The 24,016-nt window shown below is 38.7% G+C and overlaps 1 protein-coding gene across 3 annotated transcripts in view; it reads right to left on the reverse strand.

Annotated features, from left to right (window-relative positions):
* The window catches only part of LOC130916540 (ankyrin repeat domain-containing protein 26-like), a 52,218-nt gene that overhangs the window by 4,622 nt on the left and 23,580 nt on the right, over window positions 1-24,016 (reverse strand). For all 3 annotated transcript variants that reach the window (XR_009063305.1, XM_057837338.1, XM_057837337.1), the window contains exons 12-26: window positions 22,983-23,071; window positions 18,699-18,904; window positions 13,015-13,209; window positions 9,231-9,261; window positions 9,011-9,110; window positions 8,692-8,899; window positions 8,542-8,611; window positions 8,301-8,441; window positions 7,833-8,196; window positions 3,944-4,449; window positions 3,701-3,853; window positions 3,430-3,605; window positions 1,090-1,162; window positions 788-1,006; window positions 488-711 (exon numbers count right to left, since the gene is read on the reverse strand). Coding sequence is in view for 2 of the 3 variants with exons in the window: in XM_057837338.1 (XP_057693321.1) it covers window positions 488-711; window positions 788-1,006; window positions 1,090-1,162; window positions 3,430-3,605; window positions 3,701-3,853; window positions 3,944-4,449; window positions 7,833-8,196; window positions 8,301-8,441; window positions 8,542-8,611; window positions 8,692-8,899; window positions 9,011-9,110; window positions 9,231-9,261; window positions 13,015-13,209; window positions 18,699-18,904; window positions 22,983-23,071 (2,755 nt within the window). In the remaining variant the exon portion in view is untranslated. The remainder of the gene's footprint in view (window positions 1-487; window positions 712-787; window positions 1,007-1,089; window positions 1,163-3,429; window positions 3,606-3,700; window positions 3,854-3,943; window positions 4,450-7,832; window positions 8,197-8,300; window positions 8,442-8,541; window positions 8,612-8,691; window positions 8,900-9,010; window positions 9,111-9,230; window positions 9,262-13,014; window positions 13,210-18,698; window positions 18,905-22,982; window positions 23,072-24,016) is intronic.

Consider the following 24,016-nt stretch of genomic DNA (forward strand, 5'->3'; position numbering starts at 1 on the left):
ACATGCAGTATTCTCAAAAAATATTTTTTAAAGCATTATAATAATAATGGTTCATTGGATTGGTATAGTATTTTTTGGACAGTCATTGACGCTTTACATTGCATTACTCTTTCAATCTGCACTCGATGGTGGTAAACCACTACTTTTGGAACAGCTGCCCTGGGGCAGTCTGACAGAAGCGAGGCAGTCAATTTGCACAATTGGCCATGCCGAACACCACCAACCACATATCACAAGTTTTAAGGTAATAATTATAACGACCAAAAATCTAAGCGGCAAAAAGCTACTGAGTTAATGTGGCTAACTAACGCGAGACGAGATTGGCAAACAAGATTTTTAGTGATCGACAGATCACAGATCGCCCAAAATTTATTAAATCCCACCGATTGTTGCACTTTTAAAATATATTATCCCCATTAGCAAGTCTGAGTTATTTTGATACACTGTTGAAGAGTACACTAGAAGAACAATAACAATAATTTTTGACCTTTTCAGTTCATTCGAAAGAGACTTGCGGAGCCACTGCTCATCTCTGTGCATCTGTCGGTAGCGCTTCAGCTCTTTGTGTAAGGCGTCTCTTTGCGTGATGGCGTCATTCTGGATGCTTCGAGCTCGTTTCAGTTCCCCTTCCAGTTCTTGGATTTTGGAGCGCAGGCTGACCTCAGTAGTGGCTTTAATCTGGTCCTGAGCCTCTTGTGTTGCTGCTTGGGACTAGAAAAGCAAACCGAATAAATGCTGATCAAAATACATACACACTTTTTTTGGCATGAACTTTGTGTTATCCCACCTGCAAGAATAGGTTGACCTCGTGAATTTTTTTCTGTATTTCCTGTCGGGCCTTCTCCTCAATCTCATGGCGATAGTGCTCTACATGCCTGTTCTCCACCGTGTTGGTTTCCACTTTGCGTCTTAGGGTCTGAACCTCTTCCTCCAAATGTTTCTTATTCTTTTCCAAAAGTCCGCGAAAGGACAGTTGCCTCTTCAGCTCAGCCTGGAGCTCATTAACCTGGTGGCGTTCAGTGTAAGTATAAGGCACAAGAACAGATTTAGACAAGGATTTGAAAGTGCATTGTCAACTGGAAAACAAACCTTTTCTCTCTCTATTTCACTTGCTATGTGATCTCGCAATTTCCTCTTAGCAGCTTTGAGTAGAGATCGATGCCTTAATTCATTCAAACAAGTAAAACAATGTTAAAATACAGTGTGGGGTTCATATATATCCAATAAACTAACACAGTGGTTGCCATTGACAGTGATTTATGAACCAGTGTTGCTTTTAAAATAAGACTGAAAATTTCGGGTCATGTAGTAAGTTTATTGAAATGAATTGTGGCCACATACAGTACAGGTATTTGATACACTGCCAATGGGTTTTCCCATTGGCAGTGTATCAAATACAGTTGTGGTCAAAAGTTTACATACACTTGTGAAGAACATAATGTCATGGCTCTCATGAGTTTCCAGTTATTTCTACAACTCTGATTTTTCTCTGATAGAGTGATTGGAACAGATACTTCTTTGTCAAAAAAAAACATTCATGAAGTTTGGTTATTTTATGACTTTATTATTGGTGAACAGAAAAAAGTGATCAAATCTGCTGGGTCAAAAATATACATACAGCAGCGCTAATATTTGGTAACATGTCCCTTGGCCATTTTCACTTCAATTAGGCGCTTTTGGTAGCCATCCACAAGCTTCTGGCAAGCTTCTGGTTGAATCTTTGACCACTCCTCTTGACAGAATTGGTGCAGTTCAGTTAAATTTGATGGCTTTCTGACATGGACTTGTTTCTTCAGCATTGTCCACACGTTCTCAATGGGGTTTAAGTCAAGACTTTGGGAAGGCTATTCGAAAACCTTAATTCTAGCCTGATTTAGCCATTCCGTTACCACTTTTGATGTGTTTGGGGTCATTGTCCTGTTGGAACACCCAACTGCGCCCAAGACCCAATCTTCGGGCTGATGACGTTAGGTTATCTTGAAGAATTTGAAGGCAATCCTCCTTCTTCATTATCCCATTTACTCTCTGTAAAGCACCAGTTCCACTGGTAGCAAAATAGCCCCACAGTATAATACTACCACCACCGTGCTTGATGGTAGGCATGGTGTACTTGGGGTTAAAGGCCTCTCCTTTTCTCCTCCAAACATATTGCTGTGCATTGTGGCCAAACAGCTCGATTTTTGTTTCGTCTGACCACAGAACTTTCCTCCAGAAGGTCTTATCTTTGTCCATGTGATCAGCAGCAAACTTCAGTCGAGCCTTAAGGTGCCGCTTTTGGAGCAAGGGCTTCCTTCTTGCACAGCAGCCTCTCAGTCCATGGAGATGCAAAACATGCTTGACTGTGAACACTGAAACCTGTGTTCCAGCAGCTTCTAATTCTTGGCAGATCTGCCTTTTGGTGATTCTCGGTTGAATCTTCACCCTCCTGACCAATTTTCTCTCAGCAGCAGGTGATAACTTGCGTTTTCTTCCTGATCGTGGCAGTGACAAAACAGTGCCATGCACTTTATACTTACAAACAATTGTTTGCACTGTTGCTCTTGGGACCTGCAGCTGCTTTGAAATGGCTCCAAGTGACTTTCCTGACTTGCTCAAGTCAATGATTCGCTTTTTCAGATTCATGTATGTATATTTTTGACCCAGCAGATTTGATCACTTTTTCTGTTAACTCATAATAAAGTCATAAAAGAACCAAACTTCATGAATGTTTTTTGTGACAAAGAAGTATCTGTTCCAATCACTCTATCGGAGAAAAATCAGAGTTGTAGAAATAACTGGAAACTCAAGAGAGCCATGACATTATGTTCTTCACAAGTGTATGTAAACTTTTGACCACAACTGTACTTGTTCTCCCCACTGTACCTGGATGCCAGGTCATTATGGGGTTCATTTTATTTTTTTTAATTGCCAAAAATAGCAACTCTCCCTATATAAGGGTTATTTTGTTGTTGTTTGGTCGCTGCTAGCCCTCCCAGTTCAAATGGACCGGAAGTCTACCGCCATTAATGGCACTGAAATCATTCAATGCCAGCCAACCCAGTTCAATTGATTTGATGTCTATCGCGGTCAATGACAGTGAATGCGTTAACATCCTGAATAAAAGTTCAGAGGTTTCCAAAATGTTGGCTCAGTGTCAAAATTTTAATCTCCAAAAAATGAGTTGGCCCTTACATAGACTAAAATAATAACATTATTTTTCTCTAAATTAAAAAATATAATTTGAATGAATTTATATGAAATTAACGTGGCAATTATTTAAAGATGATGCTAAGACAGAACATGCTCACCTTATTTTTATTTTATCTGTTATGTGTATTCATTTGACTGTACAACACTTGGGTGAACTCTGATGTTTTGCAACCTTATTAATATTATTAGACAAAAACAGACCACTTCCCCATAGCTGTGTTTCATTTGTGTGTCAAGTACCTCTGCACTGACTCTTCCAGTAGTTTGACAGCGTTATTGCCGGCAGCTACGAGTGACAGCGCCTCCTTATGTTTCTGAGTAGAAATGCAGAGTTGCTGTTCTCTTTCATCTAGACGAGTCTTTAGTTCGGATGCCTGTTTCTCAACCAGTATGTAATGACATTCTTTTTCATCCATCTACATGACATAGCACAAGCCTCATCAGCAATGTTTACAAAACAAATCCCAAGTAAATGTTACATTTACAAAGAGATAGAATCTGCTCCCAGTACCTTTTTTTTAACCCTGTCTATTTCTTTGTGAAGCCGGATTTTCTCTTCCTCAGCTTCACTCCGATACCGTATGTGCAGCTCCAAAGAAGCTTCACACTTTGACAGCCTCTTCATAGAGTCTGCTAACTGTGCTCGCAGCTGTCTTAGACTTGCCTGGACCAGAAAGAATATCCAGAGACAATATTTAGACAAAGCGATTGCCGAAGAATGAAGTTATTTGACTGTATGAGAATGATATCGCACTTCTCTTTCATTTTTCTCCTCCTGCAAAAGGTGCATATGTTCTCGAAGTTCATGTGCCTTCGCTGCTAGATCCTGATTTCTGTCCTGCACGAGTTGTACTCTGTCCTCACAGTCAGAACGAAGTTTGGCTAAAATTTCACTGAAACACTTTTGGGCATCTGCTACAGCGAGCTCCTTTGCTACACATTGTTTTTGGATCTCCTCCAGCTTTTGCCGTAGCAATACATTTTCACTCTGGGATTGACCAAGGAGATCCTGTGTGGCTTCTTGCCGTGCTCCGGCCCAGCTGACCAAGTCCTTCTCAGTTTGTAGAGCAGCTTCCAGTTCTTTAATGCGCACATTTATCTGCTCCATCTCACGGTTCAAGGTGGCAATCTGTGCATTTTTATCTGACAGCATCACTTTCACTGTATGCAACTCATTCTCCATCGTGTTGCCATGTGCCTTTGCCTTGGCTAACTTCTGGGCTAGTTTGGCGACAACCTCTCGTTGACTGGCCATCTCACCTGAACAGATCATTTAATTAGGACCAGTGAAGTCAGGCCTTTACTGTAAATGCTAAAACGCCGTGTAACGGTTGTTGTCTTTAACAAGGAAGAGCTAACGTCAATGGCGTACCGCACGCAGGCTATTTTTAGACCGTGACGTCGCATCGTAAAGCTGAAGTAAAGCCGAAGTGGGACAATATAGACCCGCCCTCGCATAGACACAACGTAATTTGTGCTACTTTTCGCCGGTAATCTTTCAAAAACGAACATGCAGATCACGCATTTCGTTTTTGGAACTTGTAGAAACGACTCTAGACATTACGACACATGAAGGATGTTTTCTTCATACGTTTCCGGAAACCAAAAACTCGGGAGGAAAAAATGTGAAGACCGAATCAACTTGCGCGGACTTTAACGCCAGTTCGGTGAATCCATTCACATTTCATATGCAGTAAACATTATGTTGGGTTGGCATGGTCTTTCAGAGGACAAAGAGGTAAGCCATTTTTATATTTTTAACTTGGTTTTTTTAGCGTAACGTTGTGCCGTACTGCTTCTGTCTGACAATGAATGACCTGAAAAGAATTACAATGGTATCTGACTGCCACTGTTACCGTTCCTGTTATATATATATATATATATATATATATATCATGAAAAAATTAAAAGTGTTCGTTGGCTGTCACTGAGTAGCATTTGCAATCGCTACACAAAGCTAACTAAATTAGCCCCAAGGATGGTAAGCAACATAGGACAACCAGAGGATATATAAGAAAGACAGGGCTGATGATAAAGGATAGCTTGTTGAAACAGGAGATTGTCATTGTCAGTCGCGTCGATAAAGAAGCTAAAGCTATGCTTAGGTCGGCTCGTTTTTTTTCGTCTTTTTCAGCCTTCGACACTAAAGCCATCTCTTTAACTGAACATTTTTATGTTCTTCCACATCTTTGCCAGTCAATTTGGCACCAGGCACATCATTTTCAGAGAGATTTGGTAGGTTTAGCTATGTAAACATCTCCTTCGTATAGGATTTCCATTCATTTCCTATTAGGGACAAACGGTGGATTGTCCCTACTTAGCAACAGTAGCTAATGTCATGAATATTAATGAGCAGAAGTGACGTGTTGCTTGCGGTACGCCATTGTAAAACACACTAAGACGCTTTTTGAGAGAATCAAATTAATAGCAATGCCAAAACTGTATCCAAGATAGCGAGCTTACAATAAACATGCTAATATATGTCAGAGTTTGCAAAACCTATTCAAGAATTATTTAGAGCAAGGGTCTCAAACACAATTCATCCAGGGACCACTGGAGATGAGGTGAGGGTGAGCAACATCGAGTATTCCACAAAAGTTTCAAGTATCAAAAAAAAAAAAAAAAAAAAAATCTAATCCAATCGTCTAAATTTTCCTTAACTTGGCTATGTTATGAAAAACACGACCGGGTGACAAGATTTCCTTCAACCTGGTGTCACTTTTTTGAATTATGTTTTCGTCAAGTGACTGTCACAATTAACTTTAACTAATAGCTTGACAAACATCATTTAAAACTGATGACCAATTCATTTCTCTGAGAATTGTTCTGAGTACTGTACTGATCATCCAGTGCAACTGATGGTTGTAGATGTCAAATCCATTTTGATTGGGAGGGCTGTCAGGGATCATTCGCTCCATTTTGATTGGGAGCGCTGTCAGGGATCATTCGCTATCTTTTGCCTTCAGCCTCTCCCAGTCAAAATGGATTGGACATCTAGCAGTCCTGATTTGGCCCCTGGGCCTTGAGTTTGATACCTGTGCTCTAGTGGTACATGATAAATTGACTAAATTAAATGTTCAAATGACCTTTTTCAATATCCCCGATAGTGCATATAGGGGTGTGTCATCTTAGGCACCCCACGATTCGATACGATGACGATTCAGGGTGCTACGATTCGATTACTGAACGATGATCGCTGTGTTGACGATGATCACGGTTATCACGATTATCGATGCATCGCACATTACAAATGAATAAAGTAGCCAAACAAATTTATGTCTATTATTTATTTAAAATATCCTAACGATTCAATAGGAACGATGGAAATATGCCCGTACAAAAAAACCTGCCCTTAAACTGCTTTTTTTTCTTCTTCTTTTTTTAACAAGAAAGTGCAAAAACATTCACCATTTTAAAGGCAGTACTTATTTCCCAACATGCCTATGCAAAACACAGCTGACCTTGAGATACTCTTTTTCACAAGAAGGTGCAAAAACAGTTCAAAGGCTGTACTTATTTTTCTCACTAATACTATAAAATTTAAACTGGTGGAATGACTTCCACATTTTCTGGAAACAAACAAAGTGTCTTTAGAAATAAGATTTCTTTTAACCAATATGCTTTGTTTTCACAGATTTCTGTACTATTTTGCATGTTTGTAGTGTTACAACTGTACTTAATCCTGGTTTTAAACATTCTGCATCTGGATTAATTTATGTACACCAACAAACAACGCACAATCGAGCGAAGTCGCTAATTAGCATGGCGCATGCCGCTAACTAGTAACATCTCAAAAACAACAACAAAGGCTAAACAGTACAAAAGGGTTTGTGTGCTCACCTGATAGACGGACACGGGATTTAGCAAAACAATAGGGGCTTTTTCCAATTAAGACGACTTGAATCTACTGCTGGACAACTGAAAAACAAGGATCATCGAACTATCTCTCTTCCCCTCTAACTTGCGCACAGAAGCGCGACCGCCGGGTTCCTGCCTGTCTCATACACAAATTTATTTTTCAGTCTTTTGAAAAGGAGTAAATCTCTCGCTCAGTAACCGGCAGCATCTATCATAACGTTGTGCGAATGTCCGTTAAAGGTGTCTGAGTGGCAGACGTATCTTGAATTTCGTTGCGCTATGAGCGGCTGTCATTAAGTTATTAGGGAAAATCATCGTTTTTGAACATTCATGAATCGTAATCGAATCGTCACGTGTCGAATCGGGACGCATCTAATAATCAATTTTTTGGCACTCCCTTAATATATATTTATTTAAGATAAACTATAAATCTCAAATATTTAGGAACAGTTTCGAACTGTCATATATCATTGAACTAAATTCTTGAATGAATTGCCAATTTTTTCCTGTAATATCTAAGTGTATTGTTAATGGTCAAACTATGGTTATAAAAACAAAAATACAACCATTGTCTTATTTTCTGAACATTTTGGAGGATTACAGTAATGTATTTTTAACTCATTGCCTGCAGTTAATGGCGACTGATTCCACATTCATTTGAACTGTGAGGACATTCACGGCGCTGCAAAATATTTGATAACCACTGTTTGAAGTTGTGTGTTGCTACTATATACCAAAAATGGTCAAATAAACTGGCAAATTATTTCAATCCCACCGATACTAACCTGCAAATTTGTCTTTTAGTCTCTGCTGTTCCTCCTTTTCTTGGAGCAGAGCTTTGTCCGTCTCCGAGCGAAGTTGGTCGGCCTCTGCCAGGCGGTTGCGGACGCTCTGAGCCTCGGCTTCCAAAACACTATGAGCCTGACACTGAGCCTCCAACCTGGCATTCAGGAGTGTAACTTCACACTTTAATCCCGTAATCACGTTGTTCCATTCCACGACACTTTGGTGCTGGTTGTCATTTGCCAGTTTGAAATCTTGGTGAATATCTTCAAGCTGTTCCTTGAGTCGTTCATTCTCCTCGACAAGGTCTCTCTGTTTGTTGCTAGTGTGCGTCTGGGTAGCCTGAAGCTCCGATCTCAGTAAATCCTGAAAGATTAAGGCACCAAGACAGAGTGAAAAACCTTCAATGATAATGTATCTCATTGGCAAAGCACTTTTGATTGCGTTTTATTAAAATACTTGTGAAATACCTCATTATTTTTGGCTCTTTTGTAGTCTTCTTCTATGGTCTGTTGCTTGCAGTCCTGGCTCTTTAGCTTTTGCTGTAGCTGTGCATTTGCACAACGTTCCTGAGATAACTGTACATGGGCTTGTCGTAGTTCCTGCTCAAGCTGGGGTAGATGAAAAAGCAAGCCACAAATCCAGGTCATATCATTGACAAATCCACAATTTCACTCCGAAACTCCCAGTAACCTTACCGTTGTTCCTCACCTTTTCATTGTTCAGGTGGGCCATTCTGATGGTATTAATGCAATCCTCTTGTTGTTGTTTCGACGATAGCCTGATGTTGACAAAAACACAGATCAAAACTTTCTTGGATGCTGAACAGCTCCAATAACTACCTTAAGAAAAAGACCATACCTGAGGTTCGTGATTTCCGTTTCCATTTGCATGTGTTTATGCTCCATAACACATTGACCATCTTTAACTTCCTCCATTTTGCTCCTTAAGTCTGCTTTCTCACTTTTGAGTTTGCTCATCTTTACAGCACAGGCATGATGGTCTTTTGGCCTGAGAATGGGGAGCTTGTGTTGTGGCATATCCTCCATTTTTATCTTAAATGGGCGTTCTGGAAAGAATAAGCGAATTACAACATGCACATAAATACTTCTCTAGTTCCAATATACCGTAACAGCATTATTTGGAGGCAAATTCAGCTCTGCAAGAACATAGGACATACCCTGATGGGTAGAACAGTGGAGCTCACAGTCCTCAAAAGTTAAATCTGATGAAGATGTGATCTCATCAAGCTCTTCGGAGACCTCTATTTCGTCAATGCGCTGAATGAGTCAACCGTAACACGTTATTTTAATTCACTTTCCTGACTGACAACTATATTGAATTTCACTTTTAAAGCTGAGGGCAGATTCAGAAAGAAGTCAGATCACTGTAATATTTACCTGCTTTTTGGGCTTTTGTTTGGCTTGCCACCTGCCGAGATACAGAAGGTTACTTCAGAAGCAAATATGTTTCTATCACATATTTGAGTTGATGAAGTGGAATTATGCCGTGGTTCTTGTTTTGTTTGTGTGCAGAAATAGAGCAAATTATAGCAATAGTGCGCCGCATGTAATACGTCACCCTTTGCTCATTAATATTCATGAAGCTAGAAACTGTTGCTAAGGGGGGGGGGGGTCATACTCGCCCGTGTCACTCATGCTAGACAAATGTAAATAGTGTACGAACAAGATGTCTAATGAGCTAAACCTACTAATTCTGTCCCAAAATTATGTCGACACCAGGGGTGAAAGTGGCTAGAATTTTTTGCCGGAACTCCCCGATGTGAAGGTCGCCACGGAGCCATAAATTTTATTTATTTATTCTTTCTTTTTCTTTCTTTCTTTTTTTTGGGGGGGGGGGGTGCTAAAACCTCTTAAACTACTGAAATGCAAAGAAAACTGTTTTAGCACAGTTATTTCTATAACACATACAAAAACTGATTTTCATTCAAAATTGTATTTTTCAATGATTTGCAAAATAAAAGTTAACAAAAACAGCAATAACCCAAACCATCTCCTAATTTTTATTTTCCCTCATTTCCTCACATACTAAATGCCAAGTCTCAATTTTAACTACTTAGGGACATATGATGTATATTAAAATTGAAGTTAATGTAAACATTTACTTTTTTTTTTTTAATAATAATAAAGATATAAGTAACCTACATTCAGAAAAATAAGTACAAATGACTTATATTATGCAGAGTGAAATGGAATATATTTTGAAGCTCACGCAAACATTAAATTTTTTAAATCATAAGGAAATGAATAACTAGCCAAATATAAATGAAGAAATATAAGTCCAAAGTGCACTTTGACAGCTGAGATGTTCTGAACCTCCCCATCAGAGCAAATAAAACTATATATGATAAATAAGCCTCCTCAACTCTTTCGTTGCTCTTAAAGATTTAATCCATTTTATGTTGCATTGCCCTTTTTTGTCGCATCAATTCAACGTCCGTCGTGCGAAGCATGTGAAATTTCAGACACTTGAGGTAACAATTTAGCGACCTCAGGTCGAGGATGGGGCGGGCCTTTTTTTCTTGCTGTTCCAGAAAACATGCACTTTTGAACCAATGAGAGCTAACTATCTTTTAACATAGCGTTTTGACAGTTGACGTCAGATTTTCGGAATCAAAGCACCGTGTACCGGAACCGCATTCCGGCCCTGAATCTTATACCAGAACTGCGTTCTTGCCCTGAATCTTATACCGGAACTCCGTTCCTGACCGTTCTGGCCCACTTTCACCCCTGGTCGACACCGTTTGTTTTTCTTACTAACATTGCCACCATATGCCCTGTCTGTCTTATATACAGTATTATATCCTGTGGTTGTCTTACATCTCCGACAGTACTTGGAGGCAATTTATATTGCTATAGCGATCACAAATGCAACTCAGTGACAGCCAACAACAATTAAATTTTTTTCATTAATAACAAATGTTAATTCTATCATTTTATTTACACTTCCCCCTTACTAAGGTGGTTTCTTTACAACAGAAAGCGTAAATATGTTAGATCTAGAACCTACCTTTTGGCTTGGCTAATTTGATATAATATTTAATATCTGTATTTTTGGAAAATAGGCCTACATGAGAATAAAATATGCTTTATTCACTAAAGTTTAATGGATAATTTCAGTGGCAATAAAATTTATGATTAATGAAATGTACAGTTATTCACTACACCGTATTCTGATGTTATTAAACATGTCGTTGGAAAAGTGTATATTGAGAGGGCCAATTCATTAATACAGTACTCCCGATTTGTTGTTTGAAAGAACAAATATACAAACATCAAAATAGTGTAACATCGCTTACTTTAATATATACAGTATGACAATCGGATTTACACTACATCATCAAACAATATCCTTGATCAATTAATTTTTTTCTGTGTCAGTAACATCGAGAAGTGACATCATATAGAGATCCAACAAGATGTTTGCTGCGTCGAGTATTTGCCAAGTCCACCACTCTCCTTTTTGTCGTTGTAGTGCTTGCGAATGGCTGTGGTGTTGGTTCTTTTCCACGTTCAGTCTGCAACAATATGCCAAAATTCTTTACCAAGGTCACAATAACTCTGCTAACTCCTATTTATTATTTCTCAAACATGTCTCTGTTAGTGAAGCCTTGGTTCTCAACAACAAATTCTTAATTCCCAATTCTCAACAACTAATTAAAAAAGATTGTTCATAAATATCACCATTGATGTGTGAGGCAATCTGACTGTTGGTAACACAAGTCAGAACAACAGTGGCAGTCAGATACCATTTTTTTTTTTTCAGGTCATTCATTGTGAGACAGGAGCAGCATGGCAAAACGCCAAGCCAAAAAATAAGTAAAAATATCAAAATGGCTTACCTCTTCGGGGCAGGCTGTGGCAGGCAATGGATTGTCATCTATAGGACCAAGCCCCCCAACAAAATGTTTACTACATATGAAGGCTTCACGTTGCTTGCGTTAAACTGGTCTTTTCAACGTCAGCATAAGTTGATCCATCGTTCACATTTATTCTTTTTTGGTTCTTTTTTAGTTTTTGGCTTCAGGAAACGAATGAAGAAAACATCCTGCATATGTGGACTGCCGTAATGTCTAGAGTACTTTCTAGGAGTTCCATAGCAGCAGTGTTTACTTTGCAGGTTCTTCTTTTGAGAGATAACAGGTATTTTGCGATTCCTTCTACGTGGCGAGATGTCTTACAAAATGCTCAGTACGCTTTCGCAAGCATCCACATAAATGCACACATCGGCAGTAAACAAGCAGTATTACCATGGATCATCTTCGAGGGCACTTCTATGATGTTGTTTTTTTTGGGCACTTCTATGTTGACCCCCTTCCGGTTTGCACTGGTGACGTCACGCTGCCTTGCGGTCTAAAAATAGCTCTCGTGCGGTACGCTATTCGATCAAAATACATCTTTGGTTCATAATTTCCCTGTCACAGTCATGCTTTAATTAAGAGGTGTCAAACTCATTTCAATCATGGGCCAGATAGTAGTTATTCTTTCCTTTTGCGGGACATTACGTCTGTTACCCAGGGCTGCTGCGATTAATGAATGAAATAAATCGACAACTATTACTGATAGTCGATTAATGGACTAGAGACATTGTTGTTCATCTTCTTTTACAAATATATTTTTTTAAAAATTTGCAAAAATCTGAACTTTTTATGTTTGTTTTTATAATATTCTCTTTTCATTCATCATTTTTATTATTTGTATTTATTTTTCAATTTTAATGTATTTTTTTTTCTTTCATCGAAAACTACAGAAATGTTGTTTAAATGTTATTTTGGTGACATGAAGTCGATGTACATGGTTTACTTTCAAGAGCCACACAAAATGTTCGGGCAGGCTTGCCCCTGTGCATTAGTGCAAAAGGACACAACGATAGACATCAACCATACCTTCCTTCTTCTTCCGACACATCACTTAGTGAGCTCTCATCATTCCCAGTGGGATCTTTACTGTTCGGAACATTTCTGCTAGGGTTTGTATTTATTTTTTAAATTTTATTGTATTTTTTTTCCTTTCATCGAAAACTACAGAAATGTTGTTCAAATGTTATTTTAGTGACATGAAGTCGATGTACATGATTTACTTTCAAGAGCCACACAAAATGTACTGGCAGGCTTGACCCCTGTGCATTAGTGCAAAAGGACACAACGATAGACATCAACCATACCTTCCTTCTTCTTCCGACACATCACTTAGTGAGCTCTCATCATTCCCAGTGGGATCTTTACTGTTCGGAACATTTCCGCTAGGGTGGGTCGTGCTAACCACCGCCAACATAGAGAATTCCTCGACAGTCGGCTCGTCAGGTTTGTTTACAACGGACAACCGCTGATGCGAGACTGACCTTTCCCCCAGCATTTTCCTAATGGAAAAAGTCAAAATTTTTATTACAGCTTCTTGACATAACTGCACTGTAGTGTACAACTGTACTGTTTTAAGTATATGAAACTTGTTTAAATTTTTAACAAAGGTTCTGAATATAAAATACAAATAATTTCTCAGTACACAAATAAGACAAAAGTCCTGTTCATTCAAATAAAAAAAGTGCTGCTAACTTTTTTTTAGCTTGTGGGCAAAGAGCTGATATAAATTGTGTCAATGACTCATTTATTTTCTTTCAACAAATTAAGCAACAAAATCGAATAAGGAGGAGACGGACTGTAATGAATCAGTTTTCTTTATCAAGCAGTTGTTTATAAATACAATCCAAATCTAATTTCAAAGCACTCTCTTTTGTTTGACAATTTACAGTTTGAATGGGAGCTTGTGTTGAAAGGACACTCTAAGTTGTTGTATGAATGGGTTTTTGAGTGTGGTTTCTTTATGGCGGAAAACACTCAGGTGACTTGAAGTTCCGCTCTGAGACCCTCAATTTAGCCAACTTTCAAAATTGTCCGATATGCATGTGTGATACATCATTTGAAAGCTTAAAATCTCAATTTTCTGGGGGAAGAAAAATTTTGAGCAGGAGGACATTTTTTAAACAAATAGATTTTTTAAACAGCAAAACCCTATCTAGAGGTGAGAGCACGTGAGAACAGAATTACAGACGCCATGACTTTAACGAGATATTAACGCGTACCTACTTTGTTTCGATCCAAAAACTCCATGTAGCATGTATCACTGAGTGTCAAGACACAGCCGTGAATGACCACAGCTGGATTTTTTGGGAGATTTTATGGGTGAAACATGGTAATATAACAAGGGTCGCGATGCAGAAATCGCAGACATCAAGGAGTGGTCGAGATTTTCATATATTTACCCTTTTAAACGTTTTTTTTTTCAAGTTTTTTTTTGTTTGGATCAATTACTTATCATCTAACATCGGAGAAAATGCGACAATAGCAAAAAAAAAATACAATTAAGCGATAGTTATGAGGTAGATATCCGTGACTTTTTTACAGACGCCATTTTTTTCATTGTGACATAATTTGTTTAAAAGTTTAAATTATGTGAGTGAATAATTTTTTAAAGTCGTTTTTTTTAAAAAACGAAATATAAGAGATTTTTAAAGTCGTTTTTTTTTTTTTTAAACGAAATATAAGAGATCAATGAATGATTCTAAGCTAAAAACGACAGACATTTTGAATAATAAATGTAATTAATTACCTTTGTTTTATGGCTGGGTTGAAACAAAAGCAGTTGCGCGACGTCTGTAAACGGGGGTTTTCAGGGCAAAACGGACAAATTAAAAATAGTTCGGGTGCTTAATGTGCCATGAATCTGCTATGGCAGCATATAGACATATTGTTCTATCAAACACAACAGTTGTTTTAGCTTAAAATACAGCAGTTTCTTTTAAAGAGGAGTGCAAGAGCAGAAACTGCTTTTTCAGTCTTGTCTGTGTTTTCCGCCTTATAAAAAGAAATTACACAACTTTACTAGTTGTTGTATGAATGGGTTTTTGAGTGTGGTTTCTTTATAAAAAGAAATTAAACAACTTTACTACCTAACAGTAACTCAAGCGCTAAAATGCTTCTCCAAAACACAATACAGACGGACACTTAAGACACTGATTAGCATAATCACTAACTAGCTTAGCTCCGTGCTACGCAGTATCGTCTCATCAACAAAGAATACAAACAATACAATTGGCTTAATTTATTTACCTCTGACAGAGGCACACTGGAGTTTGAGTTAAGTTTTTTTACTTTTTTTTTTTTTCTACTCTTGATTGCCACCTACGGCTTAAAGCGTAACTGCAGCCTGTGTTAAGCTTTTGTATGGCGCACATGCTTGTACGAGCACGGACATAAAGAAACGAGCGTTTGGCCCATCAAATCCGCACCAGAAACGTAAAAACAGAGAACCTATTTTTTTTAGTATCAAGTCTTACTGTAAGTGGGTTAGAAAAGCCTTTTTGTCAAGTGAGGACTAGGCAAAGGCACGGAAACAGCCTGTGGACGTGTGTAGGCGCATGTTACCAGGAGTGATCGACCCGAACTATCTCTATTAGAGGGAAGAAAATGGGCTTTTGAGACAGTCTCAGTTAAAATGTCAGGGCTCTGTGTACTCATCCGTGGATACGTGCAGCATTTATGGAATAGACGGATATTTTAAAGACCAAATGTGAAGTACACCAACAAGTAAATTATGAAAAAATAATTTATATGTTGTATATTTGACAAAATAATCGCGTTTCCAAAGTTCGAGCCTGAAAGGGGACGAACCTGGAAGTGATACACCACACCGAGAACAGCGACAGCAGCGCTCCATACGGCCGCCCTACAAAGCCCTTCAAACAATGATTCAAACAGTGATATAAGCGATAGCTCGAGCGCAAGTGAGGAGATCCAAGTTTTTGAAGAGTTGGAGGAAGAGGAGGAGGTTGGAATTTTATGTTGATTTTATGACCGTACATGTTTTAGCCAGACGCTAATCAGGATGCAAACAATGTGCCCAGACAACCTGACATGGAATGGAGACAAGAACCATCGAGATTACAAGATTGGTAAGATATAGGCTATTATTATTTTTATGATTTGAAGCATGTCAGGTAAATAAACCACCTACTATTGCCTGGGATAAAAGAAAAGTTTTGACGAATTTATAAGTGTAGGCAAAATGAACTCAATACAACTATGATCGGGGATTGCCACGAGTTAGCTTTCGGCTAACGTCGCTAGCTTCTACTGTTCATTCCACAACACGATCGGTTTTGCCTCGAGTTACCTTTCGGCTAACGTCGCTACCTTCTACTGTTCATTCCACAACAGTTAGCAGCTCTGCTTTGACAAAGTCATCAGTCATCTATCCAAAAATGACACTTTTTTGCAAATCCTTGATCATAAGCAGACCGGTTGAGAAAGCAGGCATCTTCGAAGTGTGTGTTGCATTGTGCTATATAAATAAATTTGCCTTGCCTTGCCTTGTAGCAGAGAACACGACTCGATGATGGCGTGAAATTAATTCGCGCGGACAAAAGATGTCCATTTACAGTTGTGGTCAAAAGTTTACATACACTTGTGAAGAACATAATGTCATGGCTCTCTTGAGTTTCCAGTTATTTCTACAACTCTGATTTTTCTCTGATAGAGTGACTGGAACAGATACTTCTTTGTCACAAAAAACATTCATGAAGTTTGGTTCTTTTATGACTTTATTATGGGTGAACAGAAAAAAGTGATCAAATCTGCTGGGTCAAAAATATACATACAGCAGCGCTAATATTTGGTAACATGTCCCTTGGCCATTTTCACTTCAATTAGGCGCTTTTGGTAGCCATCCACAAGCTTCTGGCAAGCTTCTGGTTGAATCTTTGACCACTCCTCTTGACAGAATTGGTGCAGTTCAGTTAAATTTGATGGCTTTCTGACATGGACTTGTTTCTTCAGCATTGTCCACAAGTTCTCAATGGGGTTTAAGTCAGGTCTTTGGGAGGGCCATTCGAAAACCTTAATTCTAGCCTGATTTAGCCATTCCATTACCACTTTTGATGTGTGTTTGGGGTCATTGTCCTGCTGGAACACCCAAGTGCGCCCAAGACCCAATCTTCGGGCTGATGACTTTAGGTTATCTTGAAGAATTTGAAGGTAATCCTCCTTCTTCATTATCCCATTTACTCTCTGTAAAGCACCAGTTCCATTGGCAGCAAAACAGCCCCACAGCATAATACTACCACCACTGTGCTTGACGGTAAGCATGGTGTACTTGGGGTTAAAGGCCTCTCCTTTTCTCCTCCAAACATATTGCTGGGCATTGTGGCCAAACAGCTCGATTTTTGTTTCCTCTGACCACAAAACTTTCCTCCAGAAGGTCTTATCTTTGTCCATGTGATCAGCAGCAAACTTCAGTCGAGCCTTAAGGTGCCGCTTTTGGAGCAAGGGCTTCCTTCTTGCACGGCAGCCTCTCAGTCCATGGAGATGCAAAACACGCTTGACTGTGGACACTGACACCTGTGTTCCAGCAGCTTCTAATTCTTGGCAGATCTGCTTTTTGGTGATTCTCTGTTGAATCTTCACCCTCCTGACCACTTTTCTCTCAGCAGCAGGTGATAGCTTGCGTTTTCTTCCTGATCGTGGCAGTGACAAAACAGTGCCATGCACTTTATACTTACAATTGTTTGCACTGTTGCTCTTGGGACCTGCAGCTGCTTTGAAATGGCTCCAAGTGACTTTCCTGACTTGTTCAAGTCAATGATTGTTCAAGTCAATAATCACTCACAAGAAATTGCTAATTCGTGTTGCTGTATGTATATTTTTGACCCAGCAGATTTGATCACTTTTTTTGTTAACCCATAATAAAGTCATAAAAGAACCAAACTTCATGAATGTTTTTTGTGACAAAGAAGTATCTGTTCCAGTCACTCTATCGGAGAAAAATCAGTTGTAGAAACAACTGGAAACTCAAGAGAGCCATGATATTATGTTCTTCACAAGTGTATGTAAACTTTTGACCACAACTGTACGTGCCCTGCTATCCTTTGGCCATTCATACAAATTTTCTTTCGATTGAGAACAATAAATCGCCACACACCGCCGTGGCATCTTACCGAGAAGCAATGCAACAATACTGTTCTATGGCGGACTTCCCTCGCAGTTCTCTCTGTGACGTAATTTACAAAGATTTCCGCAGAAAAGCATTTTCGTTGTCAAGGGCGTTGCTTTGGGTTAAACAAAGAATCTGGAAGGGTTGCGTTAAAAAAAAATAACGAAAATATGCTTATAATTGTTTAGCCATTGATATTATTCAAAAACATGGTTGGCTAACCTTACTTCACATTTGGGCTTTAAATTAACTTATGGAGTAGACAGATATTTTAAATTAAGTCTAAAAAACCGTTACAGTCCGTTTAATTAAATCAGTGATAGATTTTATGTACCGTTGAAAAAAAAAACATGAATATTGAATAGATCGTCGTCATGGACAAGGTAGTGGAGAGGCTCTGCTGTGTGCCTTGTTTACACACATTTCAAATTTAGTAATTTGCTTCTTCCCACAAGCTCTGCTCATAGTCCTAGTGATTAGGTGATCCTGATTTTCAAGCGTGAAAAAAATATATTTAATACTGTATTTACTTCATGTTAAAAAAAAGAAGAACTGCTCTAGTTACATTGAAAACAAATTGTGAAAAAATGTGATGGACATGAGAGGAAAAAAAATCTCGTTTCTGTAGTTGCAGTCGGGATTAATGTTGATAGTTTAGTTTGATTTTATATGAGAATAAAATGAGTCTTGAGCTTTGTCATGTGACAAATAAAAGTTGCAAATCGAAATAACAATGTATTAATTTCAATGCAACTTCCTTAGCGGTATTTTTGTATCTATGTACCTGCCAAACTACATAACAAAGTATAAAGCGAAATGATACATTGCCAAGAAAAATGGACGTTATGTAGTAACATAGCATACCTTGCAGAGGGGGTTCCATGCTTCTTTGAAAGCAAACAGGTTTCAGAATGATTCATCATTTCTTTGCTTCTCAATGAACTCCCTTTGCGGCTCAGTGAACTCTCCGTCTTTACACTTGCATGTCCTTCGGACACTCTTCTCTCAATTTCACAAAGATTCTTCACTGAAATAACCCGGCCGTCCTCTTTGGCAACCTGAAAAGACCACTACAATAGAAGGACAGTTTCAGTGAAGAGGTTAATTTTGTGTTTTTTCATCCAACCATTTACAGTGGCTTCAAATTCTAGCCAAGCAACTTAACATTTGTTTTTACATACACAGGTCTGGGAAATTAGTTGGATTACCAAACTGAGAACATGGTCTTCTCGTGGTCCTTCCTCGAAAGATAACGCTAAAAATTTATTCAAATAGAAGAGTTAAAGAGGTAGACAACACCTAGAATAAATGACTTTCATGTGAAAGACGGTTGCACAAATTCTAAGACCTCTGACAATGGAGAAAATAATGTTTGAAGGGAAAGACACCACCTTTTTTCATGTTGAATCTTGTTTAATAAATTCAAGGGGGAAAAAAACCCCAGTGAATTAAATTTTTCTGATGTGTAATTGTGAAGTGAAGAAAAACAAAATAAAAGCCAGTATTTTCAGAAAGTGGCCACCCAGCATGGGGGGAGAATTTTCTCAATGCCAGTACAGTTTTAGCCAATCAAATGTGAGTATTCCAAATTTCCCACCCTTTCTTGTTTAATCATTAATACCCGTTACAACATCCACCTGTTCTGAAGTCTATCAGTGTGTATGCGAGAGGGTATAACTGACATCACAAAATGGTTGCACCTTTAAGCGGTGTCATTTTTTTAATGTTTAAACATCATTTTCTCCATTATCAGAGTAGAAATTTGCATACTTAACTACTTGGAGCAACTGTCTTTTACATGAAGGTCATTTATATTAGCTGTTGTCTTTCCCTTTACTCCCAAAAAATGACACCGCATACGAGCGCAGCCGTTGCGTGACGTAGGTGATGTCAGACATAACACGCGCACACCGCAAACGCTGATACACTCGAAACAGATCAAAAGTAGCTAAGAGAATAGACATTCTTTACAATTACTCTACCTGTTTCAATCTGTCGCCTTCTCTCTTCTTGTTCCATCTGAGACACACACACAGTCACCCTTGACTTCTTAGGTCCCTTAAAGCTTGTATTTGATTGGCTAAAATAGTGCTGGCATAGGAAAATGTCTGACAACGGTCATTCCACATACTTCTGGGAAAATGGGCTTTGATTGACATTTTTCTCCATTTGTTTTTTTTTACTTTATTAAAAAAGATTCTGCTGGGATGCACATGATAGTGTGATGTTTATCGCTTTAAGCATTACTGTTTGCCTTAACAGAATTAACAGTGCTGTGAAAAAGTATTTGCCTCCTTCTAATTTCAGTTTTTTTGTGCACATTTTCCGTACATAAATCCATTTTAATATCACATACAGACACCTAGGAAATATAAAATGCAGTTTCTGAATAATTTTAGTTACCAATGGGAGAAAAAAAAAATACAAACCTATCTGGATCTATGTGAAAAAGTTCACAGTTTTGGCAGAGATTATTTGAATTTCACCAGCCACTCCCAAACCTGATTGCACCAGCACACTTTTTGAATCAAGGAATCACTTAAATATAACTTACTAGAATAGGTGAAGTAGGCTACAAGATCAAGCTCAAGAAAAAACACATCATGCCATAAGCCAAAGAAATTCAAGAAGAAAAGATGACTTAATCCTTTCATTGTTTGAAATCTGCCCATATTTTTCCTGGGTGATCAAATTTGATCTGTGATTTTACTTAGTATGCAGTATACAGTTTTCGGGTGAAGACGGACCTGTTTTCAAGTTTGGGCATGACTTAATCCTTTCATTGTTTGAAATCTGCCCATAATTTTCCTTGGTGATCAAATTTGATCTGTGATTTTACTTAGTATGCAGTATACAGTTTTCGGGTGAAGACGGACCTGTTTTCAAGTTTGGGCATGTCAAAAGTACCATTTCTTGCATACCCAAAATTAAAAATGGGTCAATTCTGATCTTAACACTATACAAGGGTTTATTTACTTTATATTTACTGTATCAGTCTGGGCAAGGTTATCAAGCCCGACCACTGTCAGAGCCTTGGGGGGGGGAGAACCTTCCCAGGAGCGGTCGACCAATTTATAAGATTCAAAAGTGTGACAACCTCATCCAGGAAGTCACAAATAAACCTTAGAACAACATTCAAAGAACTGCAGTCCTTGCTGGCCTCAGTTTAAGTATTCAAAACTCTTTCATACAGTGCCCTCCATAATTATTGGCACCCCTGAAAAAGATGTTTTTTAGCTTCTAATAATTTTTTAAAAATTCAAATAATATGGGACCTTAATGGAAAAAAAGAGAAAAATCCAACCTTCAATACAAGTGCATTCATTCAGTGGGGAAAAAATCCCACATAAAGAAAAAATTATTTGACATCAAATAATGTGTGTCACAATTATTAGCACCCTTGGTGTTAATACTTTGTACAACCCCCTTTTGCCAACATAACAAGGTCTGGGGACTGAAATGGCCATGGGAGGAGCTTGATTTTGTGTCTGAACCATTTCTGTGTAGATTTGGCCATATGTTTAGGGTCATTGTCTTGCTGAAAGACCCAGTGACGACCCATCTTCAGCTTTCGGGCAGAGGGCAACAGATTTTGATTTAAAATGTCCTGGTATTTCAAAGCATTCATGATGCCATGCACCCTAACAAGGTTCCCAGGGCCTTTGGAAGCGAAACAGCCCCACAGCATCACAAAAGCCTGTTTTAAAAAATGGCACAATTGTTAGGTCCTCTTCCCCTTCCTTCTGAGACATGCCCACCTCCAGCAGGTGTGCATGTTTTTAGTTGATTACAGGTCAGACGAGTGGAGCGGCCACACCTGAGGGCAATGAACATCAGCCAGCTTTAAAAGCCAAGCAGACGCTCCACCTCGTCGCCCGATCAACTCGTCTGTTACCTACGTCAGTTGTTTCTCGCATTCCTATATGATATCTTTGCTCACTGGCTTACGACTTCCTTGCTCTTGTCCCAGGTCCTGTTTTCTGCGCGCCCCTCGTCGGATTCCACGCCTGCCTTCCTTCCGAGCCTCCTCGTCTTACGCCAGCTCATCTACCACGAGCCAAGTCATCCACCCCAGCCACGTTCTCGTGATCGCCAATAAACGATTACTCCTCTCACCCCTGTGTGTCCGCTTTGGGATCCCCTCTTGCTCACGCAACCCTAACAACAATATGTGATAAAAAATATGCCAGCAGAGAAGCATGGTAGTGGCAAAGTGATGGTCTTTGCTCCTTCAGGACCAGGACAACTTGCTGTGATTGATGGAACAATGCAGAGAACGTACGTGCCCTCAAACTCAAGCAATCTGGCTCCCAAATTTGTTTTAAAAAGCAAAGTCTGGATTTAAATCCAATTGAGTTGTTATGGTATGATCTTAAACGAGCACTTCATGTTAGAAAAACCTCCAATATGGCAGAATTCATGCCAAGAAGAGTGTGTTAAAATTCTTCCACGGTGATGTAAAAGACATCACCAATTATTGCAAACAATTTCAGTTACTGCTGCCCACCGTGGCACAACACGGTGTTAGTTTCAAGGGGGAAATAACTTTTTCCACAGGTATAGGCTTGACTTTTCGGTGCTTTAATACAATAAATCTTCATTTAGAAACTGCATTTTGTAACTCCTTGGGTTGTCTCTGTAATTTTAAAAACGGTTGGTGGAAATTCTTGATGAAAATCAAGAACGGGGCAAATACTTTTTACTGAACTGTATATTACATCGATGATTGCAGGGTCATCACAATATTTGCTTGTAACGATTTTAATAGATGGTGCACTGTGCATAAATAAAATGGATTTTTCAATACATTACATCTTGATCATCACAGAGGTTGAACACAGATGTAGTGGCTGACACACATGGGAGATCCACACATAAATCCCATTTGTATGATAAATGATCGTCAGCTAAACATTTACATGTTTTTTTTTCCTAATTGTAAATGCATTAACCTTTTACACTTCTACTTAGAGGATCTGATGCGCTTTAATTGATAGGGGTTAGTAAAAATTTTAAAGATCTGATAAACAGCTGTGACATCATCTTAATGATGTCGTTGCCCCTGACAACGCCCCGCCCCCTAAGTTAGGGGGACACAAGCAGGAAGTTGCTTCTTCACCATTTATTTTAAAATGCAATATGAATTACCTCAGTGTTTCTCCCCTTTTGTTGTCTGCTTGCTGGCTTGTCGGAATCCAATTGACATTTGATGCTTCTCGGTGAGATAGCAGGGGAGCCTGAGACAAGAAAGAATGCTTACACAAAAAAAAGACATGAGCACAGTAGAGTAGACTTGCTTACAGATGCTCCGAGAGTCTTTTTTACCCGGCCCAACCACTTTCAGGGCTCCAGACTAACATTTTTTACTAGGAGCATAGTGGCCCCGAACTTAAAAGTTTTAGGTGCGCAAGATGAAGATTCAGGAGCGCACGGTGTAAATTGACATGCTAAGTTTTCCTCTAATTTTTCCTCCTTAACTGATAAGTACTTTCGTACAAAAATGCACAAAAATTATATTTTATTCTCAATCAGTTTTGACATCAACCAGTATACTGCTTACAAATTCGGTTAACATGGGAATTTTTTTTAGGGAGACCCACCTGCAACATGGATGCTGAATGTCCCATTCATGACCAAAAACAAACAAACAAACAAACAAACAAAAAAAAAAAAAATATATATATATATTAGGGCTGTCAAAATTATCGCGTTAACGGGCGGTAATTAATGTTTTTAATCAATCACGTTAAAATATTTGACGCAATTAATGCACATGCCCCACTCAAACGGATTAAAATGACAGCACAGTGCAATGCCAACTTGTTGTGTTTTTTTGGAGTTTTGCTGCCCTCTGCTGGCGCTTGGGTGCGACTGATTTTATGGGCTTAACCCTTAAATACCTGCAACATGAAGTAATTATCAGAGAATCCCAAAATTTGAAAAATAAGGTCCTAAAGAAACCTTTTTTTCAAATTTGTAAAAAGAAAAGTCAAAATGAATATGTGTAATAAGCGCTCTGGTATCTCTAACCCTTGCTAAATCCGTTTTTTTTCCTCATGGAACCTGCAGATGCATGTGTTGACTTGCATCCATCATTTTTTTTTTTCAAAAAGAAATGTCAAAATTCGGAATTAGTCTCAAAATCATGAAATTTTAGGTGTCTCAAATGTGATGCATTTGGC

The sequence above is a fragment of the Corythoichthys intestinalis genome, chromosome 5 (assembly GCF_030265065.1).
Source record: "Corythoichthys intestinalis isolate RoL2023-P3 chromosome 5, ASM3026506v1, whole genome shotgun sequence".
NCBI lineage: Eukaryota > Metazoa > Chordata > Actinopteri > Syngnathiformes > Syngnathidae > Corythoichthys > Corythoichthys intestinalis.